The following is a 19,863-nucleotide window of genomic DNA, read 5'->3' as shown; positions in this document are numbered from 1 at the left end:
TAGGGCCTCTAGAATCGCTGGGCCTACAAGGAGCTAACTTCAGTTAGTGACCAGGAGGTCCACGGGTCGCGTGTGCAGTGAGGAAAGTTACACGCGGGCTCCCATAGGTTTTCAATGGGTGCGTAAAAGTTCAAAAGTTATTGCTAAAAGGGTCTTCTGGTTGAATTACGAAATCAAGACTTCAGATCTAGGCATTAGAGATGTTACTCTACACTTGTGCACCGGAGTGCCAGCTTTACCTCACCCACAGGAAGCGGGTGCATAGGTCTCGAAGTGCGTCGGGTTTCGTCTATCTGTTCAATGGAGCCTGACGACAAAGATGCTGCAGGCGGCCGGTCCAGAAGAGATGCGGTGGATCCCAGGGTGGATCGGAGTTGTAGAAGACCTGTAAGCAGAGGGGACAGTGTTCACAGTCACTAGCCAGTGACCGGCGTGGCACCAGGTAGGTACCAGGCGATGTCGGGTGCAAACAGGCGAAGAGGTGTAGCTTGTCTCTGCAGCCACGTAGTCCCTGAAGGTCGACGACATCCAGGAGTCGGTTCACGAGCTGTCCCACGCAGGCTCTCGCTGTCGGCGGTGTCGGCAACTCAAAGGATGCAAACAAGCCTTGGCAAAAGCAGGAGTCGCAGGAATGGAAGAAAGCGGATTACTCTGACCAGCAAGGTCAGAGGGGCTGCTCCTTTGGAGGGAAGCAGGGGCCAGTCTGGAGCAACCAGACCAGCATCGTAGTTTCAAAGATGGTCGCCAAGATGGCCACTAGCCAACGGGCCAGGGTCCGGTTAGGCGCGTCGAGTTGCAAAGTGCAGAGGGGCCCCACGCAGATCGTGGAGATGCTGGAGGGCTCACCTTTGGTGCAGATGCTGCTCGGGTGTTGGGCTTCTCAGGTCCCAAAGCACAACTCGGAGGGAGCCTCTGTTGTTGCGCTTGCAGCTTGTCGTGGGTCTTTCAAGATGGCTGGCTCCACGTGTCTCGGTGCCTCCACGGGTTCCTTCTTTGCAGGGACTGTGGATCAGGCTGTGAGAGGTCTGGAGGTCCAGTTCTTGTCGGGCTCTGGGCTCAGGCTTCGGCAGGAGGCGGCGGCAAAGCAGATGTCGAGTAGCTGGTTGGTGCTTGCGTTAGCAAGATGGTCACTCCCTGACCATAGGGGAGATTTCCTTCAGTCTTCTGTGCAGCAGAATGTCGAAGTTCCCGTCTTCTTCTTAGTTTCAAGTTGATTCCTGGAGGTCTGAAGTCTTAGGTCACAGCTCCTACCTTTAAGCGGATTCTAGGGGCCGGACTACCTGCTAGGTCCCTCCCTAAGGGTGGGACCAGGAAGGGGGGTGGTTACACCCCCAATCCTTTGTCCAGCTCGCCCCAGGTCCGGGGCTGCGTGCCCCAGGACCGGTTTGAACTGGCATATGCACCGAGGCTCCTTGTGAGCCTCAGGCATGTCTGATTCCATTCAAGCCCTACCTGACCAATACACAAAATCCTGTCTGGGGTGGTGCTCGCACCTCCCCTGGCAGGAAACCCTTTGTCCACGTCTCCCAAGCTGGAAGGACTCCCAGCAGCAGGAGGGCAGACTTGTGTCTGTGGTGGCAGCATCCATTTTGTGGAGCTGAGGCTATGTCTGATTTTACCCGGGTTTCAGGTTCTGTACATGTCGTGTCCCTCTAGAAGCGTGGAATGCTAACCCCGTTGCCAGAATTGGCGAGGGGTTAGTATTCCAATTCGTATGACACCTTACTCGACATGTTTTGATAAAGCCAAACCAAAGATAGCATTTAACCGCGAGGTTCATAATGCACTTAAGAGTATATGGTATGGCGATATCTGGAAACGGTAGAAGGAAGTTGTTTCGACTACTGCAGACAGGCTCAGCTCATGCCAGAGCACCATCTCACACGTAACCAAGCACTCTGCCTTCAGGATTGTTAAGGCCTGCCATAGGAGTGACTTATAGGTTAACATGTGTCCCATTTAAGGTTAGGTATGGGTATACTACACCTAAGTAAGAGGTGGATACACCAACTTACCCCAGCTGAGTGATCAGCCAGTTGTGTCAAATTGTTAGGCCAGGCCAGGGGTGGCACAATACATGCTTCAGCCCCTGGTAGGCCTTAGATACACCAATGCCCTGGGTACCTAGTGTACACTGGTACAGGGGCTCACAGGGTGATCCAATTCCAATTGGTTATGCACCTAGAGTGCATAGTGTCAATTTAGTAGAGAGAACAGCAGGCTGGGGGTCTGATTAGCAGGCCCACAGCCTCAATATGTCAAAAACCAGTGAAGCAAAAAGCAAAAATTTGGGGTTACCATAGGATAGCAGACCCTACTCTCCTACAGGGCTCATCATTGAAGCATTCTGGCTGGTGTCCATGCAACATAAGGGTAGGAAAAATGGTATGCTGAAGGCCAAGTACTGGGTCCAAGCCCCCCTGAGGCTGGGCTTGGTGGTATGGTCAAAGGCCAGACCATGTGTCCAATTCCCTTTGCACTAGGCAGGAAACCATGCACAGCGTACAGTGTAGGCATGATGATTGGAGGCAGGGCCAGGCTAAACGATTGGTCCTGTAACTGACCCCAGCCACCCTATGTCAGGATGCCATGCGAAGTATCTCCGTGGTCATGCTGGTTTGTCAAAGGGCGTGGGCAAAAGTCAGGCCTCCTCCTCAACTGCTGCTAAGCAAGACCAGTGTGTATGTGTGAGAGGCTGCAAGGGTAAGATGGATGAGGGAGGGTCTTGGCCAGCTCCTTCTCCCAACCTCTGTAAGGCCAGGATCTGTGCTCAAGCAAGTTGTCAAAAGCTGTGCACAGTGCCCTGTGTGATATGCGGCTGGGAGTAGACTTAGTGCCTGATGTACAGTTTGGTGGAAATGGTACTCGGTCGTTAACACAACCGAGTACCCTATCCACCACACCATAAGTCTGTCTGACTCATTTAGAGAGAGGCAGACCTTATGTTTTCTGTTAATGTACAATTGGCCGGTGGTAAACTCTAAAGTGGTAGTCTATCAAGATGGTGGAGGTAATATTCTCTGCTACCATGAAGGATGGAGTGCCATCCATTAAACCATAAATCAAGCCCTAAGCCAAGCAGCCAACCCATAATATGCACACTCAAAACAAATCTACAGTGGGTTATCTATAAATGAAAGCTGTCTGTACTGTAGCAATTAAAGGTCAATAAAACAAACTTTGCTAAAATAGGCTTTCATTACCTTTTTGAATGGCTTATATGTTACCGGCAACCTTGGTTCGCTAAAGCAAATTTTCAAGTGACAGAGCAGCAGAGTACACAATTTTTGTCTGCATGGTGAACGTTAACAATGAGACAACAACAGAACTTCAATTCCAAATGAATTTATTTTCAACATTCTCTATTATTAATATTTGTTCCCATCCCATTTAATTAAAAAACTTTTTCCAGGCTTTAAAGAGTAGAGATAAACAAGATCTTACTAAGACCAGTCCTATGCAGCAAGTCACAAGAGAAACAAGTTGGCACTTAAACTAGCAAACAGAAGTTAGTTGAATAGGACTCTGAAAAACTATGCACCCAATTACCTTAAAGAATATTATTCTTCTGCACATCCAAACATGTGGTTCAAGCCAGGGGATTCTCTCCTCATTCACAAAATCTATATGTTTCACTTTCCAGCACATGAGTAAAGATCCAGAACCATTCCCACCAGTATACTTCACACATACCCTAAAAATGGTCAGGTCCACAACAGCCAGCTTGAGTCTAACACGCCAATCACAATTTGTGGGTCAGGACTAGATGACTTCCTTTCATCTGAGACTAACACCTCACATTCATGTTTTACATTGTGTGGGTCTGAACATAGCCCATGGGGTAACCAGGAACCTCCAAGAACTCTGGTTTCCTCACAGCAGGACATAAAAGAATTCAACCTAAAAAGGTATAGAGCAGAATTAGCAGAAGCCACCCCAACCCCGAAGACAGATGTTTGTTGCAGTCTCTACTCTCTACGTGCTCAGTTTTCTTCTCACCAGACCAAGCGGAAGGAAGAGATACTTGTATATGCCATTTCATTGGATCGCTGCATGGTTGATGGACAGGCCCTACCTTAACGCATGCAATCCTTAACCTACACATAACCTTCGCACCAAACCTCTCTCATGACTGTGCCACATCCTAGAAGATAAAAATCAGAATCAATAAGAGAAGGAGAGCAGGGCCACAGCAGCGGAATGATATCCCCGACGACGGTGAAGGGCAAGGTTTTGTTTGCCTCTGTGAACCACATTTTCTGGTGCACGTTCATCTTTAATCCTCTCTCTCCTTTCTTCTCCCTACCCCATTTCCATTACATTGCATTTTTGCAGAAACTGAATACCTCAAAACTTTTGACAGAGAGAAGGTCCCATGTCAACCCTGAGAGACTTCAAGATGTCTGAAAGTCTTACGACACCAGGTTAAAAAGTAGAGTCTCAAAACTACTGATACCTCGGCAAAATGAATCCATTCACAGATCAAAGAAATGACTTTTCAGCATCCAGCTCCGATGTCCACAGTGCTTTGTCAGACAGCTCAAACAGCAGGAGGTGGAGACAGAAGATGAGACTGTGACTGCTAACAAGAAAGGGATACCATGTTTTGAAGAGATGTATCTGAGGAATGGAACAGAAGATGGCTGTGTACCCTGTCCAGCTGCTTAGTCATTGACCGCAAGCAGAGAGGTCCACTCTTTTAGGTACCATAGTCTACCATATATAGCGTCTCTAAGGATAATATTACAAGATTTCTGTCCCACTGCTTTGGAATGGATATGAAGGAAGCTGGTAGCAAGGTTCCATCTTGGTCCTGGTTTCAGTTTATCCCTCTGAGATAAGTCTGATGTAAGGTGGCTGAAGAATACATCTAATGCTGATTTCATTTATCTGCTCTGGTACTTTCCTAACAAGAGCCAGCTGTACATGGCATTCCCAGTCTGACTGCTCTGTGGTCAGGGTGATGGGGAGCTGGTTACAGAGGATTGTCCTGTGATACTGGTTCACTTTTCTGACATTGGTGTAAGGAGAGCTCACTGCAAAGGATGCCGGCAGGCGTCACTAGCTGATCACATACTTCTCACGGTTACGGAGTCGGATTTGCCACCAGGAGAAGGCTCCCAGAGCCAGGTACATTGCAGCAGCGAGGAAGCAGTTATAGCTGACCTGCTCATACAATCTGTAAATGTTCTCTGGTGGGCGTTCACTGCAAAAATACAGAATACATGGGTTTAGTGACATAAAATTAGACCTCATCAAATCATGTGGAATACACAGCACCAACAAATGTGTGTGCAGGGGGTGGGGTGTGAGAGCACTCAAAGGAGAGTCAAAGTTGAGGTGCACTACCCAGTCTCTGTGTGGGCTTCTGCGGTAGAACAGCAGAGGTTGTGATGATATAGTGAAGCTGTGCATGGGTCTATCAGCATTAAGATAACAAGAAGTCCGCATGCAGCATTGAGCTCTGCGTGGGTGTCAGGATAAGGATAACAGTGGCGCTTAAGTTCAGAACCTAGGTACATAGGTAAAGTTATGTACGAAGAGTCAGACCTGGACTAGGCTACCTGTCAGGAGCCACAGATGTGTGTGGGTTTTAGTACTGGAAAGGGTCGAGGTTTTCTGAGAACAGTTGTGTTTGGTTTTCAGTGCCATACCAGCAGGGGTGCTGCAGATAGTGCTTAATTTGAGGCGGTGGTTGCTGGTGCAGCAAGCACTCGTTTTTGGTGACCGGCACTTATTTTCCATCACCAGAAACTTCCCAAGAGCAAGAGAGGGAAAACAAACAAAGGAGAAAGAAGGAGGAAGAGGAGGACGGACTAACCACCACAAAGGGAGAAAGCGGATCTTGCAAGAGTGAGTTAAAGGGTCAGAGTGTGCCTGGCAAAGGATGAAGGCAGCATCAAACATAGCGCCCACCCTTAGATAGAGCTTGCCCTCTTGAGTGCTGCACACATGCACACATGCCCGCAAACGCTGCCCAGCCTCTCCTCAGTTTTGCTGTGCATACAGCTTGCTGCACCACAATCAGTGACATCTCTGTTCCCAAGGCACATGACAACCACACAATCCCCCTATGAAACCCACACATATGCAGTACCAGTCTCTTTTATGGCTCTGAGGAACGCGCTCTCCTGCCTGGAGTGCTCTATAGCAAGCACTGTGTGTTTTTGAAGTCTGATATCTGGACACATAACGATGTTTCTGCACTGGACGCTTCCTGTGTAGGTGTAGAGCCAAGAATCCCCCCAATGGACAATTTAGATTTTTCACAGCCTGGTGGGCAGAGAATCTGGATTTTATTAAGGACACGGAGGCCAAGATTATGCAAATCTCCTTTATTGCCACAACTCAGCAGTAACAATAAAGAGAATATAGAACTTTAAACAACATTCCATATAGTATATAGAGCATGAGCACACATCCATCTTCCTTCTTTGTTACTGCTGCTCAACAAGATAAGTACCCTCAATTTATTCGTGCTTATACAATTTATATGTTTACCAGCTTGTGTTTGTTTACCACATAACTGGGTCCTATTGACCCTACTATGCGATATCGCTTGTCTATAAATATCTCTTACATTGCACTCTTGTGTATTTTTTTCACCACTTTCCTTTCTTTCACTTTTCCCCTGAGTCTTTTAGACCCTTCAAATTCTGCCTAATTGGGCATTTGTTTCGCATATGCGCAGCGCCGATATATTATCCCTGAGCTGTACCGCTCACATTCCACAATGCGTCCTTTAAAAAACAGATGCGATCGCTAGGCGTTGCCTGTCACTGAGGTGCGTCCCTGCCTCCATCGCCCAGAACCCTGCCGCATACCGTGTTGTCTTTGCGGCCGCCCCGGCCTTACTTTAGATTCCTCCGTGTCCTCCCGGCTGCTCCCGGCTCCCCGCAGCACACCAGCAGTCTTCCTTCCCCACTGCGATGCACATTTCAATCGCGCATCACGGGGAGGGGAAAATTAAAGGAATAGACATAGGCAACAACCACGCACACAGGAGACATGCGTGGTTGCCATAACTACAGCAAGCAACATTTGGCAGTTGCTGCTGTTAATGCCACCGGCTTACACTTTACACAGATTTTTTACCGCTTCCTCGACTTTAATTAGAAAATTAACCCTTTCCACCCCGGCCATAAAAAAGAAAAAAAAAAAAAAGAAAAAGGGGGGAGCTGATAACCTATTTACTCTATATTAACCTCTTATTCTGGATAAAAATAAAATAAAAGAGACAAAGGAAAATCATTGTACCTGATTTAATATACCAATTATATATTTCCCCCACAATGTCTCTTAATCCAGATTCTAACCTTGAAGGTAAGCTTGAATCAATGGTCTCGAAGGCCATGGACAAAGCCATGGACTCTTTTAATGAAACAATTAATAAAAAATGTCAAATGCTGTCAAGGGCATGGCCCACCACCAGTACTGCGCATTTCTCTGCCGCAAAAGAAGGCGCAGTTAAGGCCCAAAAGAAAAGAGCTGCAACAGAACACCCTGTTGATACTGCTAAAAAGACTAAGAAAACAAAGAAAACACATGATTCACGCTTCTCAGGCGGTGACAAGAACGATGCCCTGGGCATCACAGAAGGGCGTCCGACAAACTCTGAACCCCCGAGCCAAGAATCCCCCCAAGGGACAATCCAACCCCATTACCTGATGGAATATATTGAAGGACCCAGTTTCTGTCACGAACTGGTCACCGGGGTGCTGCTTGCTGACAGTGGAGGCAGTGACAGCTTACCATTGTAGGACAGGCTTGGCTTTTCACCTGTGACTGTTGGAATGGAAAATGTTTTTGGTCGACTTCTCTTTACATTCTATGATTTAATTATGCATTTTTCGGCACCATTTTGTATTCAGCCGCCATTTTGCACTATGATCGAAACTAAACTTCTGTCTCACTCTCTTTGCCTCAGCAGAAAGCAGTCTCGATATTTTCTTTCTCTCCCTATTTCTTCAAGGTTGAGCTTCGCTGCACTAATGAATAGACTGTTTTGTCATTACATACCTTTTCCATTAGATAGCCCTGCTCCCACCCTTAGAGTGGCGGGTACGGGCAGAGTAACCTTGAAACTGAGATAGCATGTACTCAGTCTCAGGATTGCAGCTCATCCTTCTGTGTCTCCTTTGTTCACCAGCTACTCACTGGAAAATTCCAGTCTGGGCGTGTCCTTGGGGGTACTGGAAATGTATATTATGTATTACCATGTTAGTGAGGGTCAGTCCTTCTGCAGAAATCCAAGGAGACTGGTCAGACTGGACTCCGCTCAAGTGTATGACTAATAAATCACTTTGGTTTGTATTCTCTACTGTCTGACCGACTCTTCATTTGTTTGGACGGCTGAGAGGTGGTCGCGAGTGACCCGGGTGACCCGATTTGGGTCATTTCCTTCAGTTGGCGCACAGACAGGGACCCCATCGGGTGTGGCCCTACCTCGCCCACAGACGGGTGGGGAGGTTGGGCCGCGTTGGGTCGGATGGGCTGACCGGGGATCCCTGCACAAGAGAGTTTGGTACTCGCAGCTGCCCCGTCTGTCTGACCGGGCGATTTCTCACCCAGTGGTCATCCCAGCTGGGGTCCTGAATGGCAAAACCCTTGGATGTGACCGTTTGGTCCAAAGAGTCGGCAGTGGAGAATAAATTTGTTTGGCCTGTGTGCACCAGGTGAGTTTGCTTTGGTTCTTTGTGGCTATGGAGCCATTTTGGTTTGTGTTTGGTACGGTCTGAGGATCGTTTTTGGACAAGCGCTTGAATTTGCTTGAGTTCCTTGTGAACATGGTACCACTTTGGTTTGTATTTGATGAGGTCTGAGGACCCATTTTGGTAAGATATTTGCAAATATCTGCTTGGCATAGTGAAATTGTTTCCTTTTTAAAAATGCCATGCTTTAGCAAAGTGGTTTTTTTGGGTTGTCATTGTTGTTCTGCTGATGCTAGATTGGAAGAAAGTCAGCCAGCGCCACCAGAAGGCACCCCACATTTTGACATGTATGTGAAACATGGCCTTGGCCCTATTATGTTTAGCACGTTATGGCACAAATATACAAGGGACAATGCCGAGTTGCAGTGGCTGTTGACAGGCACTTTTGATGAACAGAAAATTAATTTTCTACAGGATTAATTGTTTGCGAAAGTAGGCAGTCGATGTTTGATTCCCTCGGAACATGGCAAAAGGAAGCTAAACAGAGACGAATGAAAGCAGAGAAGGAGGCCCGGAAGTGAAAAATGCAGGCAGTGACTCTGAAAGCTGTAGCGTATGATAGAGAGAAAACAGAGAAGGGGATAGAGTGTGCCGATAGGAAATTTCAATTGCAATGTGAAAAAGTCTTATGTTGCTCGAGAACAATTGCAATGTGAAAAATTCTTATGTTGCTCGAGAAGAAAACAATACATTTGTGGAGGAATTATTAGATGCTTGACCTCCACCCCCATACGCCCACAGAAAATATATCCTGCCATCCCACAGCCTCAATTGTCCATCTCGTCTGACCCTGCTGTTTCTGTTTCTTCTGATAATGATCCCGCTGCCTTGGCCACCGCGCCTCATGTCCTTTCTTTAGCTTTGCCCTCTGTGCCTGCGATGACTGCTAGTCTTCCTGCTACGCCTATTGTTTCGGCATCTCTCTCTCCAGCTCTCACCCCCACGACACAGCCATTAGCGACATTGGTGCCCGTTCCCTCTGTTACTACTCATTCCAATTTCCTTCATTCTCTGATGGTACAGAGTAGGGGAACCCCTGTATCTGGATTAGGAAACAGAGACTGGGCGACTGCTAGGGAGCGACTGGGGTGGATATTGATACGATCTGATGTGGACGATGAATAGAAGAAGGTGGTAGCCAATCAGGCCGCTCAGTGGGCTCGTCACCCCATTTATAGTGTGGAGGATGTGTGGAGTGTGCTACAAGATTATGAGGCGTTTGTGCAGCAGCATATCCTTAAGCATATGTCGGCTACTTTGGACTGTGGGAACAGTGTTTTCATGATGCCGCACCACAGATTATTTATGATATTAGGGACAATGTGTATGCTGCTGTTATGGCACCTGGTAAGGTCTTTGGAAATGTCGCAACACTGGTCGCTTATCAAGGTAGGTTGCTTGAGAAGAGCCCGAAGACAGTGTCCCAATTCCCGATGACGGAAGGCCACTCCATATATCACCCTGAAATACCAGAGCTACGGGATCAGCATAACATTGTTACTGGACCCCTGGTAGAGGGCCGGTTCCAGGAACAATGGGTTTATACTCCATGGAAGAGGAGTGAGGTTTTGTCCCTTAAGACTCAGTTACCTGACCCTAGGAAAAATCCCACTGCATATTATAAGGAATTGACAGAGGCCGCTTCATCAAACAGTGATGTCGCTTGCTGATTTCGAAACGTTCTTTGGTTTATTGGTGCCCGTTGATATTTGAGGCAGGTACCCACACAGTACCACGCTGCAGAATTGAGTAGTACCTGGGATCATATTAAAGCGTGGGACCAGGAGAGGAAGCCTGGTGAGAAGCCTAAGGCCAAGATACTAGCTTTGCCTTGCTGAATTATTACCTATATGCATTCTCTCATTCCACCAAGAAGGGTAGATTGGAACAAGTTAATGACATGTCGTCAGAAGAAAGATGAAAGTGTGTCGGATTTTTTCACTCGATATGAGGGTGTGTTTCTGGATTTTAGCGGGCAGGATTTGTCGGTGGAGGAAGGTGTCCAATTGTTCGTTAACAGATTTGTTAAGAACCTGCTTCCTGAGATCGCAACTAGGTTGCAGGCTTCGGAGAGCACCTGGACTACCGCTCCCCTTCTGTTATATTGAGTATGGTACAGTATTATGAACATAGGGAAAATGAGGAGAAGGAGAAGGTGGAGAAAAAGCTCAAAGAATTGAAGACGAAGGTGTTATTGCAACAGGCTTCTCGAGAGAATGATAAAGGACGTGGTGGTCCGGAAGGACAGCTTCCGCACGCTAGCAGGAACACTACGCCTGTAGGACCGAATCAGTATGCGTACTGTAAAGAGGAGGGACACTGGTGCAGCGAGTGTCCTGTGCTTTTGCAAAAGGTGGTGGTCCCGAGGGAACAAGGGTCTCGTGGACGTGGTCGTTGAGACGGTGGACAGGACAGGGTTCAGGCTGTTGGGACATCAAAGCGTTGCACTGACCAGAATTACTTTGACGACCCTAGGGGTAAACAGTAATATCACGATGACTATGATCTGGGCGAGGTGACAGGAATGTCTCACAGCTTGATTGATTTGATTTGATTTATAGACTTGTAAAGCGCAAGGTATGCCCAAGGGCGTCTTGGCGCTAGAGTAGGTAGGATTACTGAACTTTTTGGCGGCCCTAGGAATTATGGCGTTTCAGTTGGCGAATAGCCAAGTTTTCAAAAGCTTTCTAAATGACATGAGTGATGTGCTGTTTTTTATCTGAATCGGTAGGCTGTTCCAGGTTTTCGCTGTTCCTAACAGGAAACTTCTGCCCCGCAACGGGCCTGCTTGTACCTGGGGATTGACAGTAATTGCAAATGACCTGACCTTAGATTTCTGGTTGGTATATATCTTTGGAGATGTGTTCTTATATACAAAGGCCCTCTGCCCTGTAGGGCCTTATATGCTAGGCATTGTGACTTGAATTTAATTCTCTTTTCCACTGGAAGCCAGTGGAGGTCTCTCAACCGATGAGAAACTTGTTCGTATTTGGGTATATCTAAAATTAATCTCGCTGCTGCATTCTGCATTCGCTGAAGCTTCAGTAGGAGTTGAGACTGTAACCTCACATATAGGGCGTTGCCGTAATCCAGTCTCGAAAGGGCCAATGCTGTGACCAATGTCTTCAATGCATCTTTAGGGATGAAAGGGCTGATTTTCCTGATCATTTTCAGGATGCCCCAAAAAGTGGAGGCGAGTTTGTTGATCTGACATTCAAATGTCAGTCTTTCATCGAATATTACCCCCAGGTTTCTAACCTTTGGGACTGGAGTAGGGCATTCACCCATATCAACTGGCCACCATCTTGGGGACCAGAAGGAGGTGTTTGCCCCCAATAGTAGTACCTCGGTTTTTTCACCGTTCAATTTAAGGCAGATTTTCTGCATCCATGTGTTTATCTGTGACATACAGATATTAAATTGATCGGCTGTCTCATCGATGTTATTTGAGATTGATACCACCACCTGGGTGTCATCGGCATATGATATCACTGAGAAACCACATTGCCTGATGATCGCTGCCAGAGGGGCCACTTATATATTAAACAGTGTAGGGCTCAAGGATGAGCCCTGTGGCAACCCACATGGCAGCAAGAAGGATTTAGATGCTGATCCATCTACTTCTATTACAAAGGATCTGTCTGCTAAATATGACGACAGTAGGGTAATTGCATTGTCTTGGAATCCGAGCTCAGCTGGTCTACCAATTAAGATTTTATGATTAACAGTGTCGAAGGCCGCCGAGAGATCCAACAAGATCAAGGCGGCCTTCTTTCCTGCATCCAGAGTTCTTCTGAGCTCCTCTACTGCCATAATCAGTGCCGTGTCTGTCCCACTGCCCTCTCGAAAACCATATTGTGAGCGGTCCAAGAAGTCTCCCGCGGTGATATATGTTGAGATCTGCGTATTAAGTAGTTTCTCCAGCACCTTAGATGGAAACGGGATACTAGAGATGGGCCTGTAGCTGCTAGGTTCATTGGGATCAAGGTTAGATTTTTTCAGTAGTGGTCGAACTGAGGCTGACTTCCATGCCATTGGGAATGTGCCTGATTGTATTATATCCGAGAACAGTGCTCTAAGTTGCTCGCTGAGTATTTCTGGGAACAGGTGGAAAACCTTAGGAGGGCCAGGGTCAGACGGGCCCCTGACTTGGTAGTCTTTACCACTTGGGTTATCTGTTCCATCGTAGGTCCAGAAAAGGTAAAAAAACTTGTCCAATGCCCCTGGTCCTAGCCTAGGTCCTTCACCTGAAAAGGTGTTGTTCTCCGAGAATGTTCTTTAAACAGTCTCAACTTTGTTTATAAAGAATTGACCTATGGTTTTACAGAAATCTGGGCTGAAACTTTTTTGAGCATTCATTCAAACAGTTCTCTACTGGTGTTCTTAGCCACCAGAATTTTATTTGTAAAATATTTGCTCTTTTCCTCGATGATCAGTTTCTTATATTCTGTCAAGGTATATGAGTAGTCAGTCTTTCTTGTCTCGTCATAATTAGCTCTCCACTTTCTTTCTGACCTTCTACATTCTATTTTTTCACTCCTAGCTTTTCTGAGAACCAAGGCTCAGAAGGTTTTTTTCTTTTCGGCATGAAGTTCTTTTTGGGAGCTGTCGTGTCTAATGCTGCTTTAATCCAAGTGGTAATTTTATTAACCCCAGAGTTAGCGTCTGAGTCTAGGCTTGGCTTTGAAGCTCTTAGTTGGGCATGTAATTTAGGAATGTTTATTTTATCCCAATCGTGATCTATGACCGGGGTGTTGTTGCTAATTGATAGTGCTTTGTGCCCATTATTCTGTACCGTGAATATTATCGCTTTATGATCCGACCACGGGACTGGAATAACTTCCGAGATCCTTACCCCTGGATTGGAAGTGAAAATTCCGTCCAGTTTGTGTCCTGCGACATGTGTCGCTTGCCTAACTATCTGTTCCAAGGAGAAACTTGCCATGGTCTCAATGAATGTGACAATATTGTGGTCCTTTTCCTTTTCTAGATGATAGTTGAAATCTCCCAGCACTGTGAAATCTGAGTAGTTTATGCTGGACTCCAAGAAGGAGCTAATATTATCAATTAGCGCAGTCCCGGCTTTTGGCGGACGATATATAAGGAGCCCTTTAAGTGTATCATTATTGTTTATTGATATTCGAAAGGCTAATATTTCACAGTCCGGTGTACTGCCCATCAAACATCCCGCTACTCTGATTTCTTCTCTGGAGATGATAGCTAATCCTCCCTCCCGCTTGTGTGTTCGATCAGCTCTGGTAATGGAGTAGCCCGCAGGAAAAGCTAGTATTAGCTTCGGGTCTGATGTTTTTTCTGCCCAAGTCTCTGTTATAAAAGCGAAGTCAAGTTTATGAGTTTCTATCATTTCTGCAAGTTCAATGTTGTGTTTTTACCAGTGAGCGTGCGTTAATTAGCACTGCTTTAATCTCTTTAGTGTAAGTGGGTTTTTGCTGTGTTATTCGTGCCTTTACTTTCCTGCAGCCCACATTGTTCACATCTCTTTGGCTCCTTCTGAAAATCATAACGCAACCCGCAGTTTGATGTGCTCATAGTGTTCAGCCTCCATAGCTCCTCTTGTGTATAGGTCACAATTTTTGGTACTGATGGAAGAGACACAGGGGTTCTGGCGCTAGGCGCGGGCCAGGCACAGAAAGGCGCAGACGGGCTTGCCTTTGGCGCGCCTTAGGTGCACCGGTGGCACGCCCGCTGCGTGCGTCCGCTGCGCGTGCGCTCTTGCATCGAGTTTTATGTGGCTGTCAGCGGGAATGCTAGTCTGCTACCCACTCTTACCCTGAGGTGTCCCAATATGTCCGCCTAGAAAGCGCCTTCCGATCAACGGCACTTGCCGAGTTGGACCGAGACGTGTTGGCGAGGACCAAGCAGCGCGTGTGCAATGTGCAAATGAGCAATTTTAAAAGGTAATTTCTATGCCTATATGCAAGTAGCAGCAAGTATAATATGCAAATGAGCAATGAGCAATTCAGTAAAATATCGGTATGTAACTAATTTTAGCCAATTTGTCAGCTATTAAGATTGCAATATTTTCAGTTTGAAAGCATACAATATTTACACATCAATGTCGTTCGATGCAGCTAGCGGCGCCGCCGTTACACAGCAGTCCCACCACGACAGCTAGGACAGCCAGGAACAGAGTGAGGGACCAGTTCAGATACCTGTAGATCAGCACGGTCCTTAAGTTACTGCAGATTTGCATGGCTCAGCTAAGGAATTTTTGGTGGATACAGGTTCTATGACTAGCTCTATTTCCCGTTCACTGGCAGCTCTGTCTGGCCATAATGATGTTTCGGTAGGATTTTCTGGTGTACCGGTTGTAAGCCCCATTTTCAAACCTCTCACATTGACTATAGGCCCTTTTTGTTGACCTCTAATTGCAGAGAGAATTTGATGGGCTTAGATTTATTAAAGAAGTTGCATGCAACTATTTACTGTTCCCGGACGGTGTTTACACGATGATGGGTCCGAATGTAGTCTGCACTAAGCAGTGTCTGTCCAAAGTTATGCCCCTCCCTGCTGAATTTAAGGATGTGCCGCCCACGTTGTGGGCAACAGGTGACACGGAAGTAGGACTATTGCAGATTCTCCCAGTTTCCATTAAAGTTAAAGACAATGCCGTTTTGCCTCGTATTCCACAGTACGAAATACCACAAGCAGGGGAGCGAGCCTTTTTACAGATTATACAAGACCTGATTCAGTCAAGGGTTGTTGAAGAGATGACTGCTAATGTGTGCAATAGCCCTATTCTTCCTATTCTTAAGAGGGCACCTTCAGGCTCCTCTGATGATCATCCAGATGTTTATCGTTCTGTAATTGACTTGCGCGAAGTTAATAAGATTGTAGTTCCTCAGTTCCCAGTGGTCCCTTCATTACTGCCCTTCTGATGATGATGATGATGATTCCTTCCTCTGCTAAATTCTTTTTTGTCATTGATTTGAAGAATGCATTCTTTAGTATCCCGATCCATCCCGACAGCAGGCACTTGTTCGGTTTCACTCTAGCTTGCAAAAGTTTTAGATTCTGTCGAGCTCCTCAGGGCTACACTGAGAGCACTAGTATATATAGCCAAGCCTTGAAAGCCCAATTGGATTCCCTCAAGCTTCCCTCTGGTAATGTATTGCTACAATATGTGGATGATATTCTCATTGCTTCTGACACTGAAAAGGGATGCAAAGAGAGTACGGCTAAGTTGTTGCTGCATTTGGCTCACCACGGACATAAAGTGTCCCTTTTCAAATTTCAATATTGTCGACAGGAGGTCACCTATATAGGTCACCTACTGTCTAAGGAGCGTTGTGGATTGACCCCTGAGCGCATCAGCATCATTGTTAAAATGTCTATCCCTGAAACTCAGAGGGATGTGCACGCTTTTATTGGCATTACTTCAGACTGTCGTCAATGGATCCCTAATTATTCATTATTAACCAAACCCTCGCTCGCACTAACCACTAAAGATGTGCATGAACCTTTGCCTTGGATGCCTGAATGTCAGCAGTCTTTTGAGCAATTAAAAGTTGAGCTTTGCTCTGCACCTCTGCTTGGTACACCTGACTTATGAAGCTGTTCATGCTGTACATACACAAGACGGCCGGTTGTGCACTATCTGTCTTAACAAAGGCCTTTGGAGGTAAGCAACGGCTGTGTGCTTATTTTTCTGCTCTTCTTGACCCTGTCGCAAGAGGCCTCGCGAGCTGTCTAAGAGCGGTCGCGGCAGTGGCCATCCCTATAAGGCAATCGGCTGGGCTCATACTTGATACCGACCTCACAGTCATGGTACCTCACGCTGTGGATACACTTCTGAATAAATCTAAGACACAGCACCTCACCATAGCACGTGTGACCGGTAATGAATTGACCCTCTTTGCACAACATGTCACGACTAAAAGATGTGCCACTCTAAACCCAGCCACATTGCTACCCCTCCCTTCTGAGAGTGAAGAAATTGATATACATGATTGTATTTTTCGGACGGAGGAAGAGACCTGACTGATGTTCCCTTATCTGGCCCCCAAGGGGAACTATATGGCGATGGCTCTTGTTTTAAGCTACTAGATGGCACTCCAACAGCTGCATATGCCATCACAACACTACACATGGTAGTTGAGACGTCACGAGTTCCCTACCAGTCGGCCCAAGCTGCAGAGCTTGTTGTCCTTATCCGAGCTTGCGAGTTGAGTGAGGGACTGGCTGTCAATATTTATACTGACAGCCAGCACGCCTTTGGAGTGGCCCATAATTTTGGGGGACTCTGGGCAGAAAGGGGATTTCTCACTTCCCCTGGGATGAAGATACAAAATGGCCCTCTTTTACATAGGCTTTTGTCAGCCCTGAAACTCCCCAACAAATTAGTGATAATAAAATGTAGCACTCACAAGGCAATAACTGATGATGTGGGTAGAGGGAATGCATTTGCAGATCAGACAGACCGAACGAAGATGAAAAAGATGTTTGTGGCAGGACCAGCTAGGTGGGTGACCGAGGTTACTATGTTTGGGGATACAATGGCAAATGTCAAGGAGATTCAGAGTGAGGCAACAATCGAGGAGTTAGCAGTATGGCAAGAAAGCACAGCACGTTTGGATGAGGAAGGGTGTTGGACAGATAAGTCAGGGAAACAGAGATGGATTTTAGCAGATGCATATGTTCTCCCCATAGTCACTATGGTGCACGGGCCAGCACATATCAGTGCAAAATGTATATGTAACTTTTTGGATCCTGTATGGCACAATGACAATATCTGCCCATTTGGTCAAATATTGTATGGTGTGCATGATGCATAATCCCGGGAAAGGTACCCCTACATCACCTGGTAATTTTGCACCTCCCATTTTCCCTTTTGAGATCCTCCAAATGGACTACATTGAGATGGATCGAGTCAATAATTTGAAATTTGTATAAGTGGCAGTTTGTGCATTAGGTAAATGGGTTGAGGCATACCCCACCAAAGAAAACACAGCCATAGCGACTGCAAAGGTGCTCCTCCCAGAGTTCTTTCCTCGCTTCGGCTTGTTCCGTTTGATTTGGAGTGACAATGGAAGTCACTTCAATGCGAAAGTTATCCAACTAGTGTGTGAGGGACTGCATATCCGACAGAAGTTTCATGCCGCACATCACCCCCCAGTCAGCCGGCTTGGTTGAGAAGTACCATGGTGCTCTCAAACTGAAATTAGCAAAGATTCAGGAGAGCACGGGGTTTCAGTGGCCAGATGCTTTACCATTAGCCCTTTTGTCTACGGGAGCCAGGGCGCACTCTAGGACAGGACTGTAACCCTACAAGGTCGTGTTTGGACACCCAGTAAATGTTTGGGGCGTCCCGCGACCTTGTTGATTTTCGGAAATTGAATATCCTCCGTTAGTGGACTATCTTTATGAGTTAACTAAAAGTCTGCGGTCTATTCACCAAGAGATCCAAGACGCACTTCCACAAGTACCCGAGGGGCCAATGCATGATATTCGGCCCGGAGATTTTGTCCTCGTGCGCCACTTTCAGAGGAAAAGAAGTTTGGAGCCGAGGTGGAAGGAGCTTGTCAAGGTGCTCCTTGCCACCTGCACAGACGTGAAGGTCACCAGCCGAAAGAACTGGATTCATACTCAACACTGCCACAGAGTGCTTCTACCCCTATCCTACAACCAATGGGTTGCTGAAGGAATCGGGGACTCGGAGTGGGGGCAGGTCCCACGGTTTGTCCCCTTTTCGGATGCCCAACTCACTTAGACCCAAACGGAAGCCGAGAACGATGAGGTACTAAATGCAGCAGTGCCCCCAGAGATCAAGGCTATTGAAGAGCCTCTTTCCACTGGCCCCTCTGTTTCTGATCCCCCTTTTACTGACCCCTCTATACCTGGAGTAGATAGGTTCAATTTGCACCCCCGACGGAGGAACAGTGCACCAAAGTAGAAGTCAAATTAGTAAGGATGGACTGTAAGAAATAGGGTGTACCTTGCCTGTGGTACCAACTGTAGTTTAGGGAGAGGCGAGATTGGTGCATTGTTCAGACATTGGACAGGATAGATCGAACGTGCTTCCCTGGAGGGAGGCACCTTATCCTGAGCGACATGGGATTTCTTCAAGAGCTGGGATTGCATAGCTCCGCCGCCGGTGCTAAATAGCGCCAACGTTGAAGAACAATAGAAGTCTACCAGTGAGGCTCAAACAGACAATGGGAACATTTGCCCCCTTCTTGTCTTCTAGCCATTAGCCCTATTGCATTTCCTTTCCTCTGATTAAAATGTACCCATTTGGTCGAACCATTACTGAGGAAGAGCAGTCAATTGCTGCACCGCGTTTCAAGCGGGATGGATCTAGTTGGTCTGGTTGGACAACAAAGAGTAAAATAGTTTTTGTAGTGATTGGCGTGATTTTCCTAATAACAGTCCTTAGTGTAGCATGGTTCCTGGAGGAGAAATATCCAGTACATTCCCTGGTTGGTACAACGTGCCTGTCCCCTCTGAACATGTGTTTGTTACTCTGGCCCAAACCAAAGGAACCGAAGACGGCTGAAATGCCAGAAACCGGTCCTAGGAAGCTTGTTTCCGGTCCAGGGAAGACATGGCTTGGCAGTTCGGGCTGGACTGTTCCCATGAGGCACAGGGTCAGACTGATTTGCATATGGCCATGTCTGAACTGGGGTGGCAGAGTGGGCTAAAGAACGGTGGTGGATTAAACCCAGATCAGTTGACTGGGGGTGAGTGCTTGCAATGTTCAACACTCCGTCCATCATTTCCTTTGGTTTTGCTTTGTTCGCCATAAGTTGGCAGGGTATGCTCAGACGTGAGTCCCTTGCTCACTTTGCCACTGGATTCAAGTAAGCCTGGCTGAAGACGGCTGAAATGCCAGAAACCGGTCCTAGGAAGCTTGTTTCCGGTCCAGGGAAGACATGGCTTGGCAGTTCGGGCTGGACTGTTCCCATGAGGCACAGGGTCAGACTGATTTGCATATGGCCATGTCTGAACTGGGGTGGCAGAGTGGGCTAAAGAACGGTGGTGGATTAAACCCAGATCAGTTGACTGGGGGTGAGTGCTTGCAATGTTCAACACTCCGTCCATCATTTCCTTTGGTTTTGCTTTGTTCGCCATAAGTTGGCAGGGTATGCTCAGACGTGAGTCCCTTGCTCACTTTGCCACTGGATTCAAGTAA

At 46.9% G+C, this 19,863-nt stretch overlaps 1 protein-coding gene across 1 annotated transcript in view; it reads right to left on the bottom strand.

Annotated features, from left to right (window-relative positions):
* Positions 1–5,061: 5,061 nt before the first annotated feature.
* Positions 5,062–19,863, bottom strand: part of LOC146780093 (ribonuclease kappa-A-like) — a 108,381-nt gene continuing 93,579 nt past the window's right edge. Inside the window, exon 3 of the mRNA XM_085637885.1 lies at positions 5,062–5,206. Coding sequence (XP_085494011.1) covers positions 5,062–5,206 — 145 coding nt within the window. The remainder of the gene's footprint in view (positions 5,207–19,863) is intronic.

This window comes from Triturus cristatus, chromosome 12 (assembly GCF_964204655.1).
Source record: "Triturus cristatus chromosome 12, aTriCri1.1, whole genome shotgun sequence".
Lineage (NCBI taxonomy): Eukaryota > Metazoa > Chordata > Amphibia > Caudata > Salamandridae > Triturus > Triturus cristatus.
The sequence above is the reverse complement of the archived record's forward strand: the minus strand, read 5'-3'. Positions and strand labels throughout refer to the sequence as shown.